We start from the raw sequence: 18,153 nt of genomic DNA on the forward strand, positions 1-18,153 counted from the left end.
TGGAGTCATGTGGGCCAGGAATCGAAACGCCAACCCTGCAATTAGTGGCCAACCCGCTCTACCACCTGAGCCACAGCTGCCCCATTGATATTGTCATGTAATGGAGTTGGTTTTGTAGGCTTCCTTGCTCGCACATTCCTTTTCGATTTTGCCCACAAATTCTCTATTGGACTGAGGTCAGGACTTTGTCTTGGTCACTCCAATACCTGGACTTTGTTGTCCTTAAGCCATTTTGCCACAACTTTGGAGGTATGCTTGGGGTCATTGTCCATTTGGAAGACTGATTTGTGACCAAGCTTTAACTTCCTGGCTGATGTCTTGAGGTGTTGCTTCAATATATCCACAATTTTCCTTCCTTCATGATGCCGTCTATTTTGTGAAGTGCACCACTCTCTCCTGCAGCAAAGCACCCCCACAACATGATGCTGCCACCTCCATGCTTCATGGGATGGTGTTCTTCGGCTTGCGAGCCTCACCTTTTTTCCTCCAAACATAACGATGGTCATTATGACCAAACAGTTAAATTTTTGTTTCATCAGACCAGAGGACATTTCTCCAAAAAGTAAGCTCTTTGTCCCCATGTGCACTTGCAAACTGTAGTCTGGCTTTATGGCAGTTTTGGAGCAGTGGCTTCCTTGCTGGGTAGCCTTTCAGTTTATGAAACCGGTCTTTAAGGACTCATTTTACTGTGGATATAGATACTTGTCTACCTGTTTCCTCCAGCATCTTCACAAGGTCCTTTGCTGTTGTTCTGGGATTGATTTGCACTTTTCGCACCAAACTAAGTTAATCTCTAGGAGACAATGCGTCTCTTTCCTGAGCGGTATGATGGCTGCGTGGTCCCATGGTGTTTATACTTGTGTACTATTGTTTGTACAGATGAATGTGGTACCTTCAGGCATTTGGAAATTGTTCCCAAGGATGAACCAGACTTGTGGAGGTCCACAATTTTTTTTTCTGAGGTCTTGGCTGATTTCTTCAGATTTTCCCATGATGTCAAGCAAAGAGGCACTGAGTTTGAAGGTAGACCTTAAAATACATCCACAGGTACACCTCCAATTGACTCCAATTAGCCTATCAGAAGCTAAGCTAACAGCTTGACTTAATTTTCTGGAATTTTCCAAGCTCTTTGAAGGCATAGTTAACTTAGTGTATATAAACTTCTGACCCACTGTCTGTAAATAATTGTTTGGAAAAATTACTTGTGTCATGCACAAAGTAGATGTCTTAAATGACTTGCCAAAACTATAGTTTGCTAATATGAAATCTGTGGAGTGGTTCAGATTGTTCATATGACAACTAAAGAAGAAAACATTTGCAACATTTTGTAAGGAATTTAATTGTAATTTATTGTATTTAAATGTTTTATCAATTTTATTATGAAATGAGTTCATCTATTTGTGTATTTTGCTAAAATAATTGAAATACGATAAGATGTATCATGCTGTATCAAGACTTATTTTGTAATCAAGTCAATGATGTTTCTAAAAATGCTTAACTTTGGATAATTTTAGCCTATTGTCAGACTCTTTGACTGATGCCAAGAACAGTGTATATTACATTACAAGTGATTCTAGTCATTGCTTTTTGAGCAGTTTCCCTAAAATGTTCACAAATGCAATTCACTAATTTTTGCCATTCCTGTGCTTGGCCCCGATAATTGCTGCTTGCAGCTATATTTATTATTATTCCTCCCCAATAGTTGTCTATGGTAGCATACAGAACCGTACATAGGAAAATTATGAAAATTTTGCACACTGATGGGGTGGGCATGATCAGACCCCACACAAAATTTGGGGACTCTAGGACAAACTCTATTGCACCACCACCATGTCAAAAATGCACTTTTTGTTTTGTTTTTAACTGTCCTAAAAACAAAATTCTTACATCTGATTACTCTCCTCCTGCTGATACCAATGGACCCCTTACGTTAAAACTCCGGCCATTACATTGGCCGCCATCTTGGATTGACGTTTACAGTTGAAACTTTTCACATCCTCCAAAATAAGCTCCAAACTGAGCCGCAGAAAACTGATGATGCTTTTTTTTTTTTTTCTTCTTGGTTTAAAAGTAACTGCATCACAAAGTTAACAAGGTCGGTGTAAAAATGAATGTGAGGTGCTATCCCAAACGGTATGTCGTATTGAAATGAAACTTGGTATGTTTCATCAGGGCCATGATCTGAGGGTACATGCACAGTTTGGAGACAGCGCCACCTATGAATAAATTTTTGCCTGTAACTTTTGAACCATATGTCCTAAAAGGAGTTTGGTGTCTATGGATTCTGTCGGTCATATTGCCAAATTTAATTATATAAAAAAAAGTTGATATGCATCATCGACATCATGTCCTGGAGATACCGGCGTGGTTTGGAGACAGCGCCACCTATAGTTCAAAAGAAAACCCACACTTGTTGCTGACTCTAACCTCAGCCAGTCTCTCTGCTGTTAGTCAGCCATGTCAACTGAGTGGCTCAGTGTGTTAATGCAGTGGTTTATAGTGTGAAAGGTCCTGGGTTCAAATCCTTGCCTAGACATGTATTACAGTTGATTTTATATTGTATTAGATGTGTTTGTATTGTGCTTGCTTGTATTGTGAATAGCTGCAGGGCTTATCTCTGATCATTTCTATTTTTATATATAATATAAAATATTGTAATTTTTTTTTAATATATCTTTTGAATGCATTGGTGAATTTAAAAGAAATTTGTGCATCATCGACATCATGTCCTGAGGATATCTGAGCAGTTTGGAGACAGCGCCACCTATAGTTTAAAAGATAACCCACACATGCGTTGACTAAACTCGGAATGTCTCTTTGCCATGGTCAAGCTGTATAAACTGAATGGTCAAGTGTGTAGAGCATTGGGCTTTAGTCCCAAAGGTTGTTGGTTCGATCCCTAACTGGACTAGTATAACAGTTGAATTTCTGTTGTCCTGGATGTGTTTGTGGTGTTCTTAATGAATAGTTGCAGGCCTTATACCTGATAATTTCTGACTACTGATTCAAGCCTTGCTCGGTACAACTCAAGTCATTGTGGATTTGCAAAGTGTCATTTTCACTCTGCTCTTTCTTTCTATCTTTCTTTCTTGAACTTAACTTTCACTTTTTTTCTTTCTTTCTTTATGCTTAGATTAGGCCTTTTTTTGCCCTTTTGGGGCATGGCCCCTCCTATTGCTGCTTGCAGCTATATTTGTTATTTGTTGTTGCTGCTCCTGTTGTTGGTAACAAACAAATCTGTACCTGTTTGATATGTAATTTACATGGCAGTGGATATATGATGTATATCCTCATATGTGCTAGATGGGTCACCTAAATGATATGAGCCAAGCTGATAAGGTTTGTAATTTTTTAAAACGTGTTATTGAGAACAAAGAATTATTGTAGCATTATTTGTAGCCTACAGTTATAACAATTATGCTTATGTAATTTGTAGTATACATTTAAGTTCAAGAATTCTTCAATGACCCCATTTTGAGGTTATGTACCACTCAAACTACTGCCAAAATTGTAATTAAGGCAGTTAAAGTAACTGATCTTCGGACACCTGCAGCCCATTCTCATGGGATTGATCAGCTTGCTGGATGTACTGTAATGTGATACAGGTGTGTGCTGATTTCAGGCATTCTCAAGTCTAGCTGAAGCTGCATATGAAGCCACAGATGCTGCAGAAGACCAAGAGGAGCCTAGCACCTACTGTCTGTCCTCTTCATTTGAACTCATCGTACAGAAACTACTGGAGACCACAGACAGGTACACTAGGATGGGTGTAAATTTTATGCCAAATTCTACTCTTCTCTGTAGGGCTGTCAACTAGGCAGACAAACTAAATTCTAAATTTTATCTTAAATATTTCCAAAATTAGAATTAAGTCAGCTGATTTTTAAATGGACTGTTTCCTTTGTCCACCAGAGGGCACATTAAATACATATAAACCATACAGCACCTGTTGTATTATTGCAAAGAACATTTCTGGCTGTTAAATCGCAGATTTAATTAAATAAATGGTTGGCATTAAAGTTTATTTACGCTGCTCTGTCCTGTCTGTATTGTTTTAGTGCATTATTACAGTGTTTTCAGAGCGGTTCTGTGCTCCAATCCCTCCATCTTGTGCTCAAAGTAACAGATGTCTTACGAGTTCTGTTTGCTTAAATGCGTGCGCTGAGCGCGTTTGGGGAAACCGGCATCCTGGGTGAAGCGGTCTTTAGAATCGTCTGAAGTGGTGGCATCCAAGTCTATACCGACACATGTTTAATTAAAATAATGCAGAATACAGATGAGGTATAATTCAAGCATCTTTATTAAATCTATATTCTCGTCCTCACTGAGTGTGTTCCCTGCATTAGAGCTTTAGATGGAACAAGTGAAAGTGGAATTAATAATACCAACATCCAATAAAATAAAAAGGCAAGGGATGTAGATAAATATAATAATTACTTCAAATGGTGACAATGAATAAATAAAACTTTCACATTGTTTAATCACTTCAGTTTTACAATAAGCCTCATTCTTTATAGGGCTATCTATCCTAATATACAGTAGAGAATATTTTGTGTAAGCCTACTAGTTTAAGACCTATTAAAATATGTAATCGTAAAAATAAATAATTGTTGTAAAATTGTCACTCATGGATGTGACAAGTTCCTGGTTGGTGCAAGTGCAACAGCACTCATGAGACGGATATGACAGCTGACTTTTTCACTAAACAATTTGTCGAGATCGAAATCAAATCTCTGAATGGACCGCAGTCCACAGCCGAACCAGTGCAAACTTGTTTGTTGGCTACAGTTTTGCTACTGAAGAGTTATAACCATGCAGCAGCTGTATGTTTAGACTCCACACATATTCCATTGGGCCTTCTCTGTTCGTCTGGTCATGCACAGGATAACACGACGGCTTCTTAAACAGAAGACAAAGATGAGAAGCCAAAAACTCAGTTATGTCAGCTCTTTTTGTAATCCTTTACATTGTGCGAAAGTTACAGGAATTTTGGCCTACAGGGTAATGTCATCATGACCATGAAGCTGAAATACTGGATAACTTTAAACAGACAAGTTTAGTTAGCGATTTTGATAGTCATGTTAAAATTGTTTTAAGAAATTGTTTTTTTTTTTTTTTAATAAAAGTCAAATGATTTTGTGTGGAAACCAACAATATGCCACAAACACTCAATAGTGTTTAGAGTTTCCATCTTCACTCTTTCTTGACACTATATGTCCCTTTATTGATGTACAAGAAAGTGCCCAATATCAAAATATCTCCACTCAATTTGATGTTTAGCCATCTCTGTTGTGAGAGTTATGCTTGATCCACACCCCCCCCCCCCCCCCATTCCACACACTACACTTCCACTTGTTTTTTTAAACATATTTTCATACACATTTCAAGATTATTATTTTATTTATTTTAAGTCTGAGGTCTGAAGGACTGGTGCTGAACTAGGTAGGTTTTATGACACTTTAACAGTGACCGTTATTGTGCTTATTTGTGTTTAGGCCGGATGGTCATCAGAATAACTTGCGGAGCGCAGCATATGAGGCTCTGATGGAGATAGTGAAGAACAGTGCGAAGGATTGTTACCCGGCGGTACAGAAGACCACACTGGTCATCATGGAGCGACTGCAGCAGGTCCTGCAGATGGAGGTGAAGAAACCACGCAATACTGCCACTTTTTGATGGATGTTTAGACTTCTGAATGTGTTTTTAATTGATTTATTATTTATTTATTTTTTATCAAAATTGGTATCGGAAGAGCCATTGGATTGTGATGTAAATGAATGTTTGTTTGTCTAGTCTCACATTCAAAGCACGTCAGACAGAATCCAGTTCAATGATCTGCAGTCTCTGCTGTGCGCCACCCTGCAGGTTAGAACACTCTCCATTCTCATATGATGTCATGGCTATAACACACTCAGTTTATCTGACATCATGAGTTCACTTATTGAACGTGTTTGTACTCATCCGTCTCATGTCTTGTCATTCAACAGAACGTGTTACGGAAGGTGCAGCACCAGGACGCACTGCAGATCTCAGATGTGGTGATGGCGTCTCTACTGCGCATGTTTCAGAGCACAGCTGGATCTGGTGGCGTTCAGGAGGATGCGCTCATGGCTGTCAGCACTCTAGTGGAGGGTGAGCAGCCTTTATATACAAAACTATGGGAATTATGACACATGGATACATTTGTTTTTTTTGTTTGTTTTTTTTTTTTGTTTTTTTACTTTTCTCTTCAGTGTTGGGCAGTGACTTCTTAAAATACATGGATGCCTTCAAGCCTTTCCTGGTTATTGGACTGAAGAATTATGCTGAGTATCAGGTAATGGTCATATTTGAATGGTAAGTGATGTTGACGATTGTTCCTCCTGCTGCTCTGAGCTTGGGCTGGTCAGGATTTTAGATCGTCATAGAGAAATCTGAGTCTACTTCACCCATTGTGTGTCTGGCTGCTTGGCTCTTCCTGGCCACAGTGGACATTGCAAGACTCTACAGCTCATACGCATGAGAGTGGGACTGGGTAAAAATATAGATTTTACGATGCATTGCAATCTTCATTTGATCTCAAGATTGATATTTTACTCTATGCCACAACCCTCTACCGGTGTTCTTCAAATCAATTTTTTTTAAAAAGCTAAAATATGACCAAAATGGTAGACTAATGATAAAATTTAAATATTTTGGGAATGTACCTAGTGAGGTCTCTTGTATAATTAACAGTATAAGCTTTTCAGTATGAGAGAATTTCTTTCATATTTAAGCAAAATTGACATTATAACTGAAATATACCCATATGAATAGATATCGAATCGAGAGCTTGTTAATCGGAATTGATTCAGGAATTGTGTATTAATACCCAGCCCTACTGGAACCTCAGGAGTTTATCACAGTCTTTCCTTGGCCAATCTGGCCTGAGAACGTTTGTGTGTGTGTGTGTGTGTGTGAGAGAGAGACTTGCACAATGCAAATGGTCTCCCTAACTATATTAAAATATTTATATTAAGTTGAATTTCTTAATATTACATTACATGCTTGTGGTTAGGAGGTTATTTTATTTAGTTCTTATTACATGACCACTTTTTCTAGTTTTGGCAGTGGTGATTTTAGCAGTTTAACTTCACCACAGAGACATTTGAAGGATTACAAACAAGGTGGGAACTGAACACCCACCACTAGCCAAATGTGGGTAATTTTCAAGGTGAGCTGGTAATAGGGGTGGGCGACATAAAGGTTAAACCGATATACTGGTAGAAATGTGAACCGGTAGAAATTGAGTTTATTTTTTATTTTTTTTATTGCAGTTATGAAAAATGCCACCAGGTTGGACAAGCACATTCCAATCAGAGTCAGTAGCACCAGTACCATAACACTGTGTTACTGATTTACATTTACCAAGCAATGCCTACAAGCCAATAGGGTAGTAAGAAACATTAAAAATGACCCTCCTCTTATTGAAAAGTTGGAAGGAAGAGGGAAACAAATAACCATTAAGTATTTGAAAATAGTATAACAATGACACTAGCCATTCTGGGTAGTGAAACATTGCACAAAGCTCTACTTTGGACAGAGTTGCAAGGAAAGAGACAAAACCATCATAGACTGAAACATAATGCAATAACACTAACCCATTGGGGTAGTAAAACATTGATATATATCAACCCTTCTTCACAGCCAGAACTTGGAAAGAGAGGAAGGAAACCTGGCAAAGGTGTTGGGGAGCCCAGCCTAATGCCAGACAGATGTTCACCAAGGACACGCCCTTCATGCCACGCTGCTGGTGGAATGAGCCTTTACACCCTTGGGACACTGTATGCCTTGCGACTCGTAGGCAAATGCAATGGCATCCACGACCCAGTGAGGAAGTCATTGCTTGGAGATGGCCAAACCCTTTGAATGAACTGCAAAGAAGACAAAAATGTGTTCAGCCTGAATTGACTCATACGGTCAATGTACATGCCCTGACATGGCAGAGCATGTGCAGTGTCTTAGCCTCATTAGACTCAAAGGGAAGAGGCGAGAAAGCTTACAAGCTTTCACAACTTGAGCCCTGAAGGGGGTGGCCAGCACTATGGGCACAGAAATCTCTTTGGACTTTTGAACAGCTTTTAATAATCCTAGTCCAAACACTGCCTGGAGGTCCCTGATATATTTGACAGAAGCCAGAGCGAGTAGCAGCACAATCTTCGAAGAAAGTTTGCGCAAGCTTACCGTCTCTAGTGGCTCAAACAGGGAACCCGTAACCGCATTTAATCCAGACTGGGATGAAAGTGGGGCAGGAGGGTCTCCGCCATCACGCACCACACAGAAATGTACTGACCAGAGGGTGTTTGCCCACAGACAAACAACCCAAGGGGTCCTGGTCGCTATCTTAGCAACATAAACTTTCAAGCGGGGATAGAGGAAGTCTTGCATCTTTTTGCATTCTTGCAAAAAGCAGCGTAACGTCTGCACGGGGCAACACACTGGGTCCTCACCATGGAAGAACACCATTCCATGAAAAGTCAACATTTAAAGGCATACAGCCACCTCGTTGAGTGGTATGGCATCAAGCACCAGCTGCACTTGTGAGAAGCATGGTACGGATTGTGAATCCAGTTTGAATGTGGCACAAAATTCTCAGTTTCAAAACTCAATGTCTCTTATTAAACTAGTTTAAAATCATATTAAACAGCTCCGACATTCTAAACAGCACTGACAAAGAAAACAGGAGTTAAAACAGCGTCATGCAGACATAAATTTAGAAGGCTTTTCAATCCACACATCACAAACCTTTCAAAAAGTTACCATGGATTTACTGTAGTAACACTAACTGTATTAACTGTGATATTTAAACTAGTGGTCGACCGATAAATCTGCCAATATTCTGTTTTTTTTTTTTATTTTTGATTATTAGCTGCCTCGGTTGAAAATGTTACAGTTTGTCCGGTTTGTTGCTTAAGGCTGCGAGGATGCCGAGAATCACACAATGCTTGCATGTGAAGGAGCCGTCTTAGACATGTAAATGACCAATCACAGTTTTTGTTGTTACATGCCATCGTGTTACTACAATAATAGGCCAGTATAACACGATCTCATTTTAACAACCCTTTATGGTCATGTTGGAGAAAATCACCATTGGCTACTACATTTTTGTGTTTACTTGCCAGGCTTTTGATGACATGTAAGCATAATGAAACTGAAAACTAAAAGATTAGGCAAATCGAGAAGGGGGCATTTTCACATCTATAGTATTCACATACATGTATACACATTTTTAACAAAATATTCATAAGGTTGTAACCTAATAATGAACATAGAATTACACATTACTATAATTTAGGTGCTACTATATCAAAGCTACTATGCAAAAATAATAATAATTTTCCCAAACCCTTGCATATGTGGCACAAGCCTATTAATTAAGTTCTTTAATATTTAGTGTTTTCTGAAGTTAAAATATTTCATAATGTATGATTTTGGCTTTAAATATTTATGTATTTACACATTTAGAACACTTGCTACATTTTGTTGAATGTTTGTATATGCACTTGCGATTTACATTGAGTTTACTTTTGAAATGTTTAACAAGCTCTAAATTGATACCGTCTCTTTAAGAGATTTTTCAGCTCCGCAAGCAAATGTTTACTGTTGAACGCATTGTACATTAACGAGAGAGAACTCGCAGTTGTTTTTACCTCATCCGTGCAGTGTGTTATTGGAATTGTTTATTTTTTACTTTTTGATCACCAACTGACTGTGAATAACAGAAAGGATATTAAGAGAGACATGAACAGGGTTCCAACATGTCCTGGAATTATTTGTCCTGGAAAATATTTTTGTATAATAAAACGGTTTGACTGTGTTGCTTGCAAGGTTTTCGTTACATGTACAAAATCATGGTAACGATCGGGACTCGGAATAGGTGTCAAATACACATTTGTATCGTTGTAATTACCGACTGCTGCGCATTGTAAAACAACGTCAACGGTTAAGGGCGCTTACACCCTCATGATTGATGATAGCAGAGGATAATTGTGTGCTTGGCAATCATGGTCTAACCAAGGCAGATTGCTTGATTGGTTACAGCTACAGCCAATCACGTGCTTGGCTACAGCAGCGCATGCACAGTGAGCAGCGGCACTCGTGAAACTTCTCATTCATAAACAAACTGAATGACCTAGTATCGGGGTGGAGCCAGGATTTTTTCACAGGGGTGGCTTGGCAGGGGCCAGCGATCAGTCGTAAAAATGGAGGGGAGTGGATACAGTGACACCCGGGACGTAGAGGTGCGGCGAGCTTGGTGTGCGGACATGTTAAGTCCCGTTTGTTGCGGTTGTACCGAGACTGTTGCACCTCTTAAAAAAAATGAAATTGTACCCAAGAATTGCGAGTGGGGTGGCCAGGCTTCGTCCATGGTGGCCACGGCCACCCCTGGCTACCCCCTAGATCCGCCCTTGCCTAGTATATGTACCGACTGACTGAATGAGAGGGGCATGTTGTTCGTTTACTTCAGCATGTGAGTCTACCTTGCTCATCACAGAGAGAAAAGGGCAGAAGTCATTTTTATTTGTATAGCGCTTTTCACAACACAATTTCAAAGCAGCTTTACAGAAAATCATGCATTAACAGAAAATGAAACCATAATATCTATAAAGTCTTAGTCATCATTGTGTAGTATGATTAAATATGATTGTAAATTGTGTATAAAAATAATTAAATCATAATTGTATTTAGAACCCCAGTGAGCAAGCCGAAGGCGACTGTGGCAAGGAACACAAAACTCCATAATATGTTGGTTAATGGAGAAAAATAACCTTGGGAGAAACCAGGCTCACTGTGGGGGCCAGTACCCCTCTGGCTAACATCATGAATATAATGCCAATATTAGTTATTTATGTGCAGTGCAGGTCATGGTTTAAAATTAGTAAACTAAGTAAATGTTAAGGGCCAGTGATTATGCAAAGATTTTGTAAGAACTGTAAGATTAATGACTAATGTCTTTGAAGTTCATCCTGGATTAACTGCAGAAGTTCACATAGATGCATTGTCCTTTGTTAGTTGGCCGATGAAGGCTTTTGTTGGCAAATAATTGGAAGTCTATGTATTACATTTTAAGAGTGTAGTCTGTCATTAGACCAAGGTGATGCAGGCAGAGATCAGTGATGTGCATCGCAGTTCAACCAGCAGGTCATTTTGGTGAGGTCTATCCCACGTTCAAAGGTTCAGGCAGTGGCATAAGAAGTATCTCATGTATTATGGTTGGAGTTGGCATCAGTTCATATCCTGAAGTCCATCGTAATAGACTGAAGTGATGTCTGGCTGGCACCGGCTGCGTTTAGTCATCATCACTCAGAGACACATGGCAGTGGAGTCCGACACCAAGTAGGAACTGAGCTGGATCTGGCTGGCTCTGGTAACCTCGGGATACAGGGAAACAAATAGAATAATATTAGCGTAGATGCCATTCAGTTTTTTGCAGAGTTATAGAGCATGATAAATGTTTCTGGTTCTGGCAGGCCTAACTAAAATAGCCTAATTGTGAGTTGGAGAAATTAGGTGTATGCCTGGCTAAATAGATGAGTCTTTAGTCTAGACTTAAACGGAGTGTGTCTGCTTCCCGAACAGTGTTAGGGAGACTATTCCATAGTTTAGGAGACAAATAGGAAAATGATCGACCTCCTTTTGTGGATTTTTATATTATAGGAACTATTAGCAGGCCGGAATTTTGCGACCGTAATGAACGTGATGGAATATAGCGTGGTAGAAGGCTGTACTTAAGTACTGCAGATCTAGACCATTCAAAGCTTTGTACATGGTTAACTATATTAAAATTAATATGAAATTTAACAGGTAACAGTGATAAAATGGGGCTTATATGATCATATTTCTTAGTTCTAGTCAGCACTCTGGCAGCTGCATTTTGAACCAATTTAAGTTTATTGATTGAACTTGCAGGACATCCTGTTGCCCTGTGCAGACGTTGCAGGACATCCTCCCAGTAGTGCATTGGTGTGCACACGTTAAGTTGTGTGTTGCAGTTGTACAGAGACAGTTCGACCTGTAAAAAACGAAATTTTGCCCAAGAAAAAAATTACCAGATAGCGGAAGAGCTATTAATGCGTAAATGTACTGATTTTTATACACAGAGGGGCATTCACATAACTTGCGTCAACGCTGCCGAATACACAGAAATCTATGAAGTGACGCGTCAGCGCAACCTCGGCTCCAACTTCACACCAAAGTGTTTTCAACACACATTTTTGCCTCACAAATGATGTCTTTGAGAGTACAAAGCTACAAGAAATATTTTAAAACTGACCAAATTTATGAAGAGAGATTGAATTGTCTCATTAATTTTAATTATTACCATATTACCTTGTTTCCAAATATCCAGTGACCCCAGTTATTAAACTACAGTAATTACATTCACCAAAAAAACTAAGAAAATGCTAAGACCTTAAACGAGTTCTCTTCACTATAAAAGAAAGAAACTTGCTATTAAAATGAATACGAAAATGGATGTCATAACGCGACTCGAGTAATCGTACACGGTAATCCCACATCTACATCTACGGAGTAAGGGCAACATAAGTTAAATATATGAACACCCCAAGCATTTTAGTTCTTGTTTCATGTCTGTCCGAAATAGCACCAAGTGCCTACTTAAAGACAGAAGTGAGTGTGTCTGTGTGCAGTTTCGGGCTCACTGCATCACGTGCTATAAATCCTCTGGTAATGTCAGCTTAAATAACTAATCAAATATCAATATATTACCAGTATATGGCACTCGCGTCGAGCATTGTCTGCAAACAGTGCCTGTTTTGTAAATGTTTTTTGACCATCGCTGTTGTAATTGACTGCATAAAGAAAAAGTTCCCAGACAGGAGACTTAAATGACACAGGGGCTTCTCTCTTGCGGCTTGTTTTCTCCGCTTGCCATTTTGTCAACTAACATGTGCAGAACTGTGATGTCATCAACTGATTAAACATACAGTTAATAGGACAGCTTCTCTCTGTAGAAAGTTAACCCACATGAGACACAGGCGGAGTGTGTCCATGTGTACAGAGCCATACGGGTGCATTAGTGGAGGTTACAACTGCACGTCTATTTGCCGTTTTATTTTCTTCGCCAAACTACATGATCCAGATGCGTCATTAAACTAGAGATGAACAGCGGAGCAAATGCTTATCGACCATGGTTGGCGAACCGTACAGTTCGATATTTTACCGAGAACAGTTACATCCCTATTAAATTCTATAATGTCTCTTGGCAGATTTCGGTCATGAACATCTCAAAATGATTCAATGACTCACTCATACCACATAAGATGCTCATTTGTCACCACCTAGTGGCATCTCCAGAAGTGGTCACTAAACTAGTCAATTAATGAAACTGAAAAAATGTGTGAAACAGAAGCAAGCCACAACAAAGTACCCTTTCTTTTTGCAGCTAATTCTGCACAATTGTACACAATATACTTGAATTATTAAAATAGCTTAATTAGGTGCTTTTAGTTTATTCCTTGGAAAACATGTTTGTGGATCAGTGATTGCCTCACCTTTTCGACCCGCTTGAGTTTGCATTCCTTTGAGTTATACATTTTAGACAACGATGACAGTCAGACCACTTTTTTTTTTAATTTATTTTTTTTATTCACACTGTGTTGGTAGCTTGGTGATTTGGCCTTAATACCTCGGGATATGAATTTAATAATTCAACGATCGGAGTCAGTTTATACCGCGGTTAGCACATGTAGTATGCGGGAAAACGCGGAATCTAGTAAAAATGGCATTAGCAATAAAACGTATAAAGTCATGAAAAATGACATATTTGGAAAAATTACTGTTTGAATGTTCGCGCTCTTGTGTGTGAGATGACAGACAGAGCACTCTGAAGTGCGCAGCACATACAGACTATGTATTGTTTTTAACTGAATCACAGCTTTACAGGAATTAATAATCACACTGGGCCATGGAGCAAACTGCTTATCTGGATGTGAGAAACTAACGTCAAAAACAAACAAATGCTAAAATAAAAGCTCTATTTAAATGGATGCATGTGTTTTTGCCTAAATATTACACATGTTGGACTCATAATATGTATTGTAAAACTGTGCCTTGAAAAGAGTGGCATCCCTGATGAACTGAATTGGGTGTGTGAACCTCGTCTTTGGACACAAAATACATGGAATGAGCCAAAAGGAAACTTTTACTTGCATAATTATTCACTTGCTTGTACAAATTTATTGTACAAATTCTCAAATTAAAGTCTTCAAGCCCTTGAGTTTTGCAACACTTTTACCTTCCAACAGGCATTCAGTGGGGCAGGCGTGTTAGCCATTTTACAGCAGGCTGTAGCCATGCTGTAAAACTGAACGTGTGAAAACAGTCCATGGAAAAGTGCAGCCAAATAAGGTCAGTTCTTTCAGAGTGCGTGCACAAGACACAAAGCACAGCAAAAGATGAGGTTGAATCCAGCTTCTTCAATGACAGTGTAATACAGATATAGTTGTGCAAGTGACCAACTTGAAAAAGAATGCTTGCAGATGGTTGAATTGAAAACTGATGGGCTAGTTCTGTTTCTAGCCTCCTAAATGTTTTTTTTTTTTTTGTTTGTTTGTTTTTTTGTTTTTTTGGTCAAATGATGGATAGCATTTTGGAATTGTCCTTGCGTTGATAGGATTTCTATCTATGTTTTAGACACCAAAAAGGTTTCCAGTACATATTGGAAGACCAAATAAAAAACAAACACATGGAGGGGTTTGCTTCAGAATAAAAACTAAAGGAAGCCTTATATTGTATTTAAAATCAAAGCTGAGTAGATAATATATAAAATATTTTAAATTCTCTATTGTTTCATGGCAATGCTAATGACAGGTCTACCATTACTTGGGCATCGTTTTACATTTGTTCATTTAGCATATGCTTTTATCAACTTAAAATAATGTATTTAAGAACTTTTTGAATTGCTCTCTATAAAAAGGTTTATATTCTGATCATCAACCAAACATTTTAGGAGTTTATCGATGAATTGGCTGCCGAACTAAATTGTCCAATCTTCATTTTTAATTGCTGCACTCACAAAATCACAAACTGCCACTAATGAATTAGCACTTGCTCAGCCCTCGAAGCATGACACTTCGGCCACTGGAGGGTGAGTTATTGGCAAATAACAAAGCATTCACCAATTCACACTTTAGACATTCTTTAATTCTGATGAATGTGCAAGTTTGTTTTAAAATTGTGTGTGAATTGTGTAAGTATTAACGTGCATATTTTCAAGAGTCATTGCGGTAGCAATTCTGACACTCTGTACAGTTAGACACAGAGGACAAAGATGCTGCAAATAGATGTAATTAAACAACAAATAAAGATGCAAACAAATCTGAGTATGAGTGATGTAACGCGAGTCATGAGTCACTACAATCAGATTGTGTGTGAAGTGATAGGGAGAGATAGAATGATCATGTGCACTTTTAGTTTCAATACAGATGTTCTCACTGACCACGTTTACATGCCCTTAAGAAAACATTTTTTCCAGGTTTTTTGCAGAAAGTGGCATTCTGAAACATCATGTAAACATGTACGCTGATTTTCATACGCCATTTAACTCTTTCACACGTTCGATCAAACCGGTGTGATTACACTAGTCTGGGCTCAGAGGTATATGATCAAACCGGAGCGATCTGCATTCATGCTGCTGTTTACAGCAGAGAGGTACTGAAACTATTGTCATAATGAATCAGCTACTCACATAGTCTTTTCCACATCACAATATCTTTTTTTTTTTTTACAAATATTCAAATAAAATAAAAAAACAGTATAGGGAGGAGTCACGTGACGCCATGTGAGGATGAGACGAGTGAATGGCGAATCATTAACACTTTTAATGATATAAACCGGTGAGATTCGATAGACACTGTTCCATAACTGTTCTAGGAGGACAATATGACAATTCAAAATCCTGATTAATTTCAAATTTTACTCTGGATAGGGGCACTCTGGAGACTTTTGTCCATACCGAGTGCAAATGCAAGATAACTGGTGTAACTTAACTTTGATTAGTCTGATAGAAAGTCTTTGCAATGGTGAAATGGGCAAGAACTTGCTGTTCAATACAAAACCAGGGAGGGGCTCTCTCAGGTGGAAGAGACCAAAGAGCCAAATGTCTGAGACTGAACGCATAATAATGAAACAAAATCTTGGGTAGGCCTAGCCCACCTTTGTCAGTCGGCCTAAGCAGCTTACTGAAATGTAATCTGGGACGTTTCCCATTCCAAATGAAGGACTTTGCTATGCTGTCAAATTGCTTAAAATAAGAGAGGGTGACATCTATAGGGCGTGACTGTAGCAGGTAGTTGAATTTTGGAATAAAATCTATTTTAATAACATTAGCCTTCCCAATCATAGTTAAATGTAACGAAGCCTAAATCACACATTTGCTGGGAATAAAATGGCCAAATACTTAATGCCCTGTTTGGGCAACTGGAAGATGCCCGGCTGAAAAGCCGTCGCTGGGCAGTACGCTGTCAGAGCCAAAGCTTCAAATTTAGACCAATTGACTCTGTATCCTGAGAATTTAGAAAAGGAATTAATAATTATGTGGAGGCAAGGCATAGATCTAGTGGGGTCGGAAACAAATAATAAAATATCATCTGTGTAAAGCAAAAGCTTATGCGCTATACCTCTCGCCACCACCCCTGGAAAATCATCTTCCTTATTGCAGCTGCTAATGGATCCAGGGAAGACAGAACAATAATGGGGAAAGAGGGCAACCCTACTGGGTGCCCCTATCCAGAGTAAAATAATCTGAAATTAATCCATTTGTTTGTACTGCTGCTTCCGGGTGTTTATAAAGTAACATAATCCATCCAATAAAAGTATTCACAAACCTGTATATTTCCTAAATCTTAAAGATAATCCCATTCTACCATATTAAACGCATTATTGGCATCAAGTGAGATGGCAGCGACCGGAGTCTGATCATTCGTCACTGACCACATAATATTGATGAAACGCCTAATGTTATCAAAAGAGATGTGACCCCCAAATAAACCCCACCTGATCTATTTGTGTAATAGATGTCATAACTTAATCGGGTAGCCAAAATTGTTGACAATATTTTTACGTCTAACTGGATCAGGGAAATTGGATGGTAACTCTTACACTCGCTTGGATCTTTGTTCTTTTTAAGAATCAGACTGATCCGGGCTTGTGTCAAGCTTTCCATTCTTTAATGATTCCGTATAAACTTTTAACAAAAGTGGAGCCAGTTCTGTAACATACGATCTAAAAAATTCGGCAGCAAAGCCATCTGGCCCCGGAGCCTTGGCTTGCAAGGCCTTAATTACCTCGCCAAGTTCCTCCAAGGTTATCTCAGAATCAACAGAATTTCTTTGCTCAGTTGTCAGTTTAGGGAGTTCTAATGGTTCCACAAAGTTTCTAATATCATCATCAGTAGATGAAGACGTGGAGCTATAGAGATCAAGATAGAATTCTTTAAAAGCATTATTAATATCATTGGCCGAGGTAGAAATAAATTTCCCCACCAGCAGATTTCACTGAGGGAATGGTAGAAAAAGACTCTCTCTGCTTTATATATCTAGCCGGAAGTTTTCCTGCTTTGTCCCCCGACTCAAAATATGACGGTCTTGCCCTGAATAGCCAAAACTCCCTTCCGCAAAAAAATAGAATATCTGTTTTTCAATCGGGTCAATTCTCTGAGGCCATCAGACGACATTCAGTGCTTTAGCTGTGCCTCGCCACTTTTAATATTCCCTTCCAACTCCAAGAGTTTTTAAACATCCTCTGAAGCGTCAATGTTGTTCTAGGGGGGCTTACACACTTTTGCTTCACTATAATCAAGGACTGAGTCCATCAATAGATTAATGTCTCCTCCCAATATTATATCATGAGAGTGCAACATCCTTTCAAGATCTATAAAAAAGCCCTGATCATCAGCATTAAGTGCATAAATATTACCCAAAACCAAATTTTGCCCCTGCATTTCTGTTAAAACTATAATGACTCTTCCTAATTTATCTTTAATCTGTTTGAGGCATTTCAATTGTATATGCTTATCAATGTAATGACTCCCCTGCTCTTACTTTAGCCAGCACTAAGGAAAATATGTCCACCCCATATCTTCCCAAATTTTCAGCTTCCTGCGGGGAAAGATGC

The 18,153-nt window shown here is 38.8% G+C and overlaps 1 protein-coding gene and 1 non-coding gene across 4 annotated transcripts in view; both read left to right on the forward strand.

Annotated features, from left to right (window-relative positions):
• Window positions 1–18,153, forward strand: part of LOC127421057 (importin subunit beta-1-like) — a 120,087-nt gene that overhangs the window by 59,583 nt on the left and 42,351 nt on the right. For 2 of the 3 annotated variants that reach the window (XM_051663788.1, XM_051663787.1), the window contains exons 12-16: window positions 3,623–3,753; window positions 5,496–5,643; window positions 5,794–5,865; window positions 5,988–6,132; window positions 6,234–6,316. In XM_051663788.1, the coding sequence (XP_051519748.1) occupies window positions 3,623–3,753; window positions 5,496–5,643; window positions 5,794–5,865; window positions 5,988–6,132; window positions 6,234–6,316 (579 nt within the window). Of the gene's footprint in view, window positions 1–3,622; window positions 3,754–5,495; window positions 5,644–5,793; window positions 5,866–5,987; window positions 6,133–6,233; window positions 6,317–14,285; window positions 14,389–18,153 lie in introns of all 3 variants that reach the window. The other variant, XM_051663789.1, reaches the window with a different exon arrangement.
• On the forward strand, window positions 6,348–6,491 carry LOC127421691 (small nucleolar RNA SNORA79). Its single transcript, XR_007894056.1, has one exon. It is a non-coding gene; the product is annotated as a small nucleolar RNA SNORA79 (small nucleolar RNA).

The sequence above is a fragment of the Myxocyprinus asiaticus genome, chromosome 30 (assembly GCF_019703515.2).
Source record: "Myxocyprinus asiaticus isolate MX2 ecotype Aquarium Trade chromosome 30, UBuf_Myxa_2, whole genome shotgun sequence".
Classification (NCBI taxonomy): domain Eukaryota; kingdom Metazoa; phylum Chordata; class Actinopteri; order Cypriniformes; family Catostomidae; genus Myxocyprinus; species Myxocyprinus asiaticus.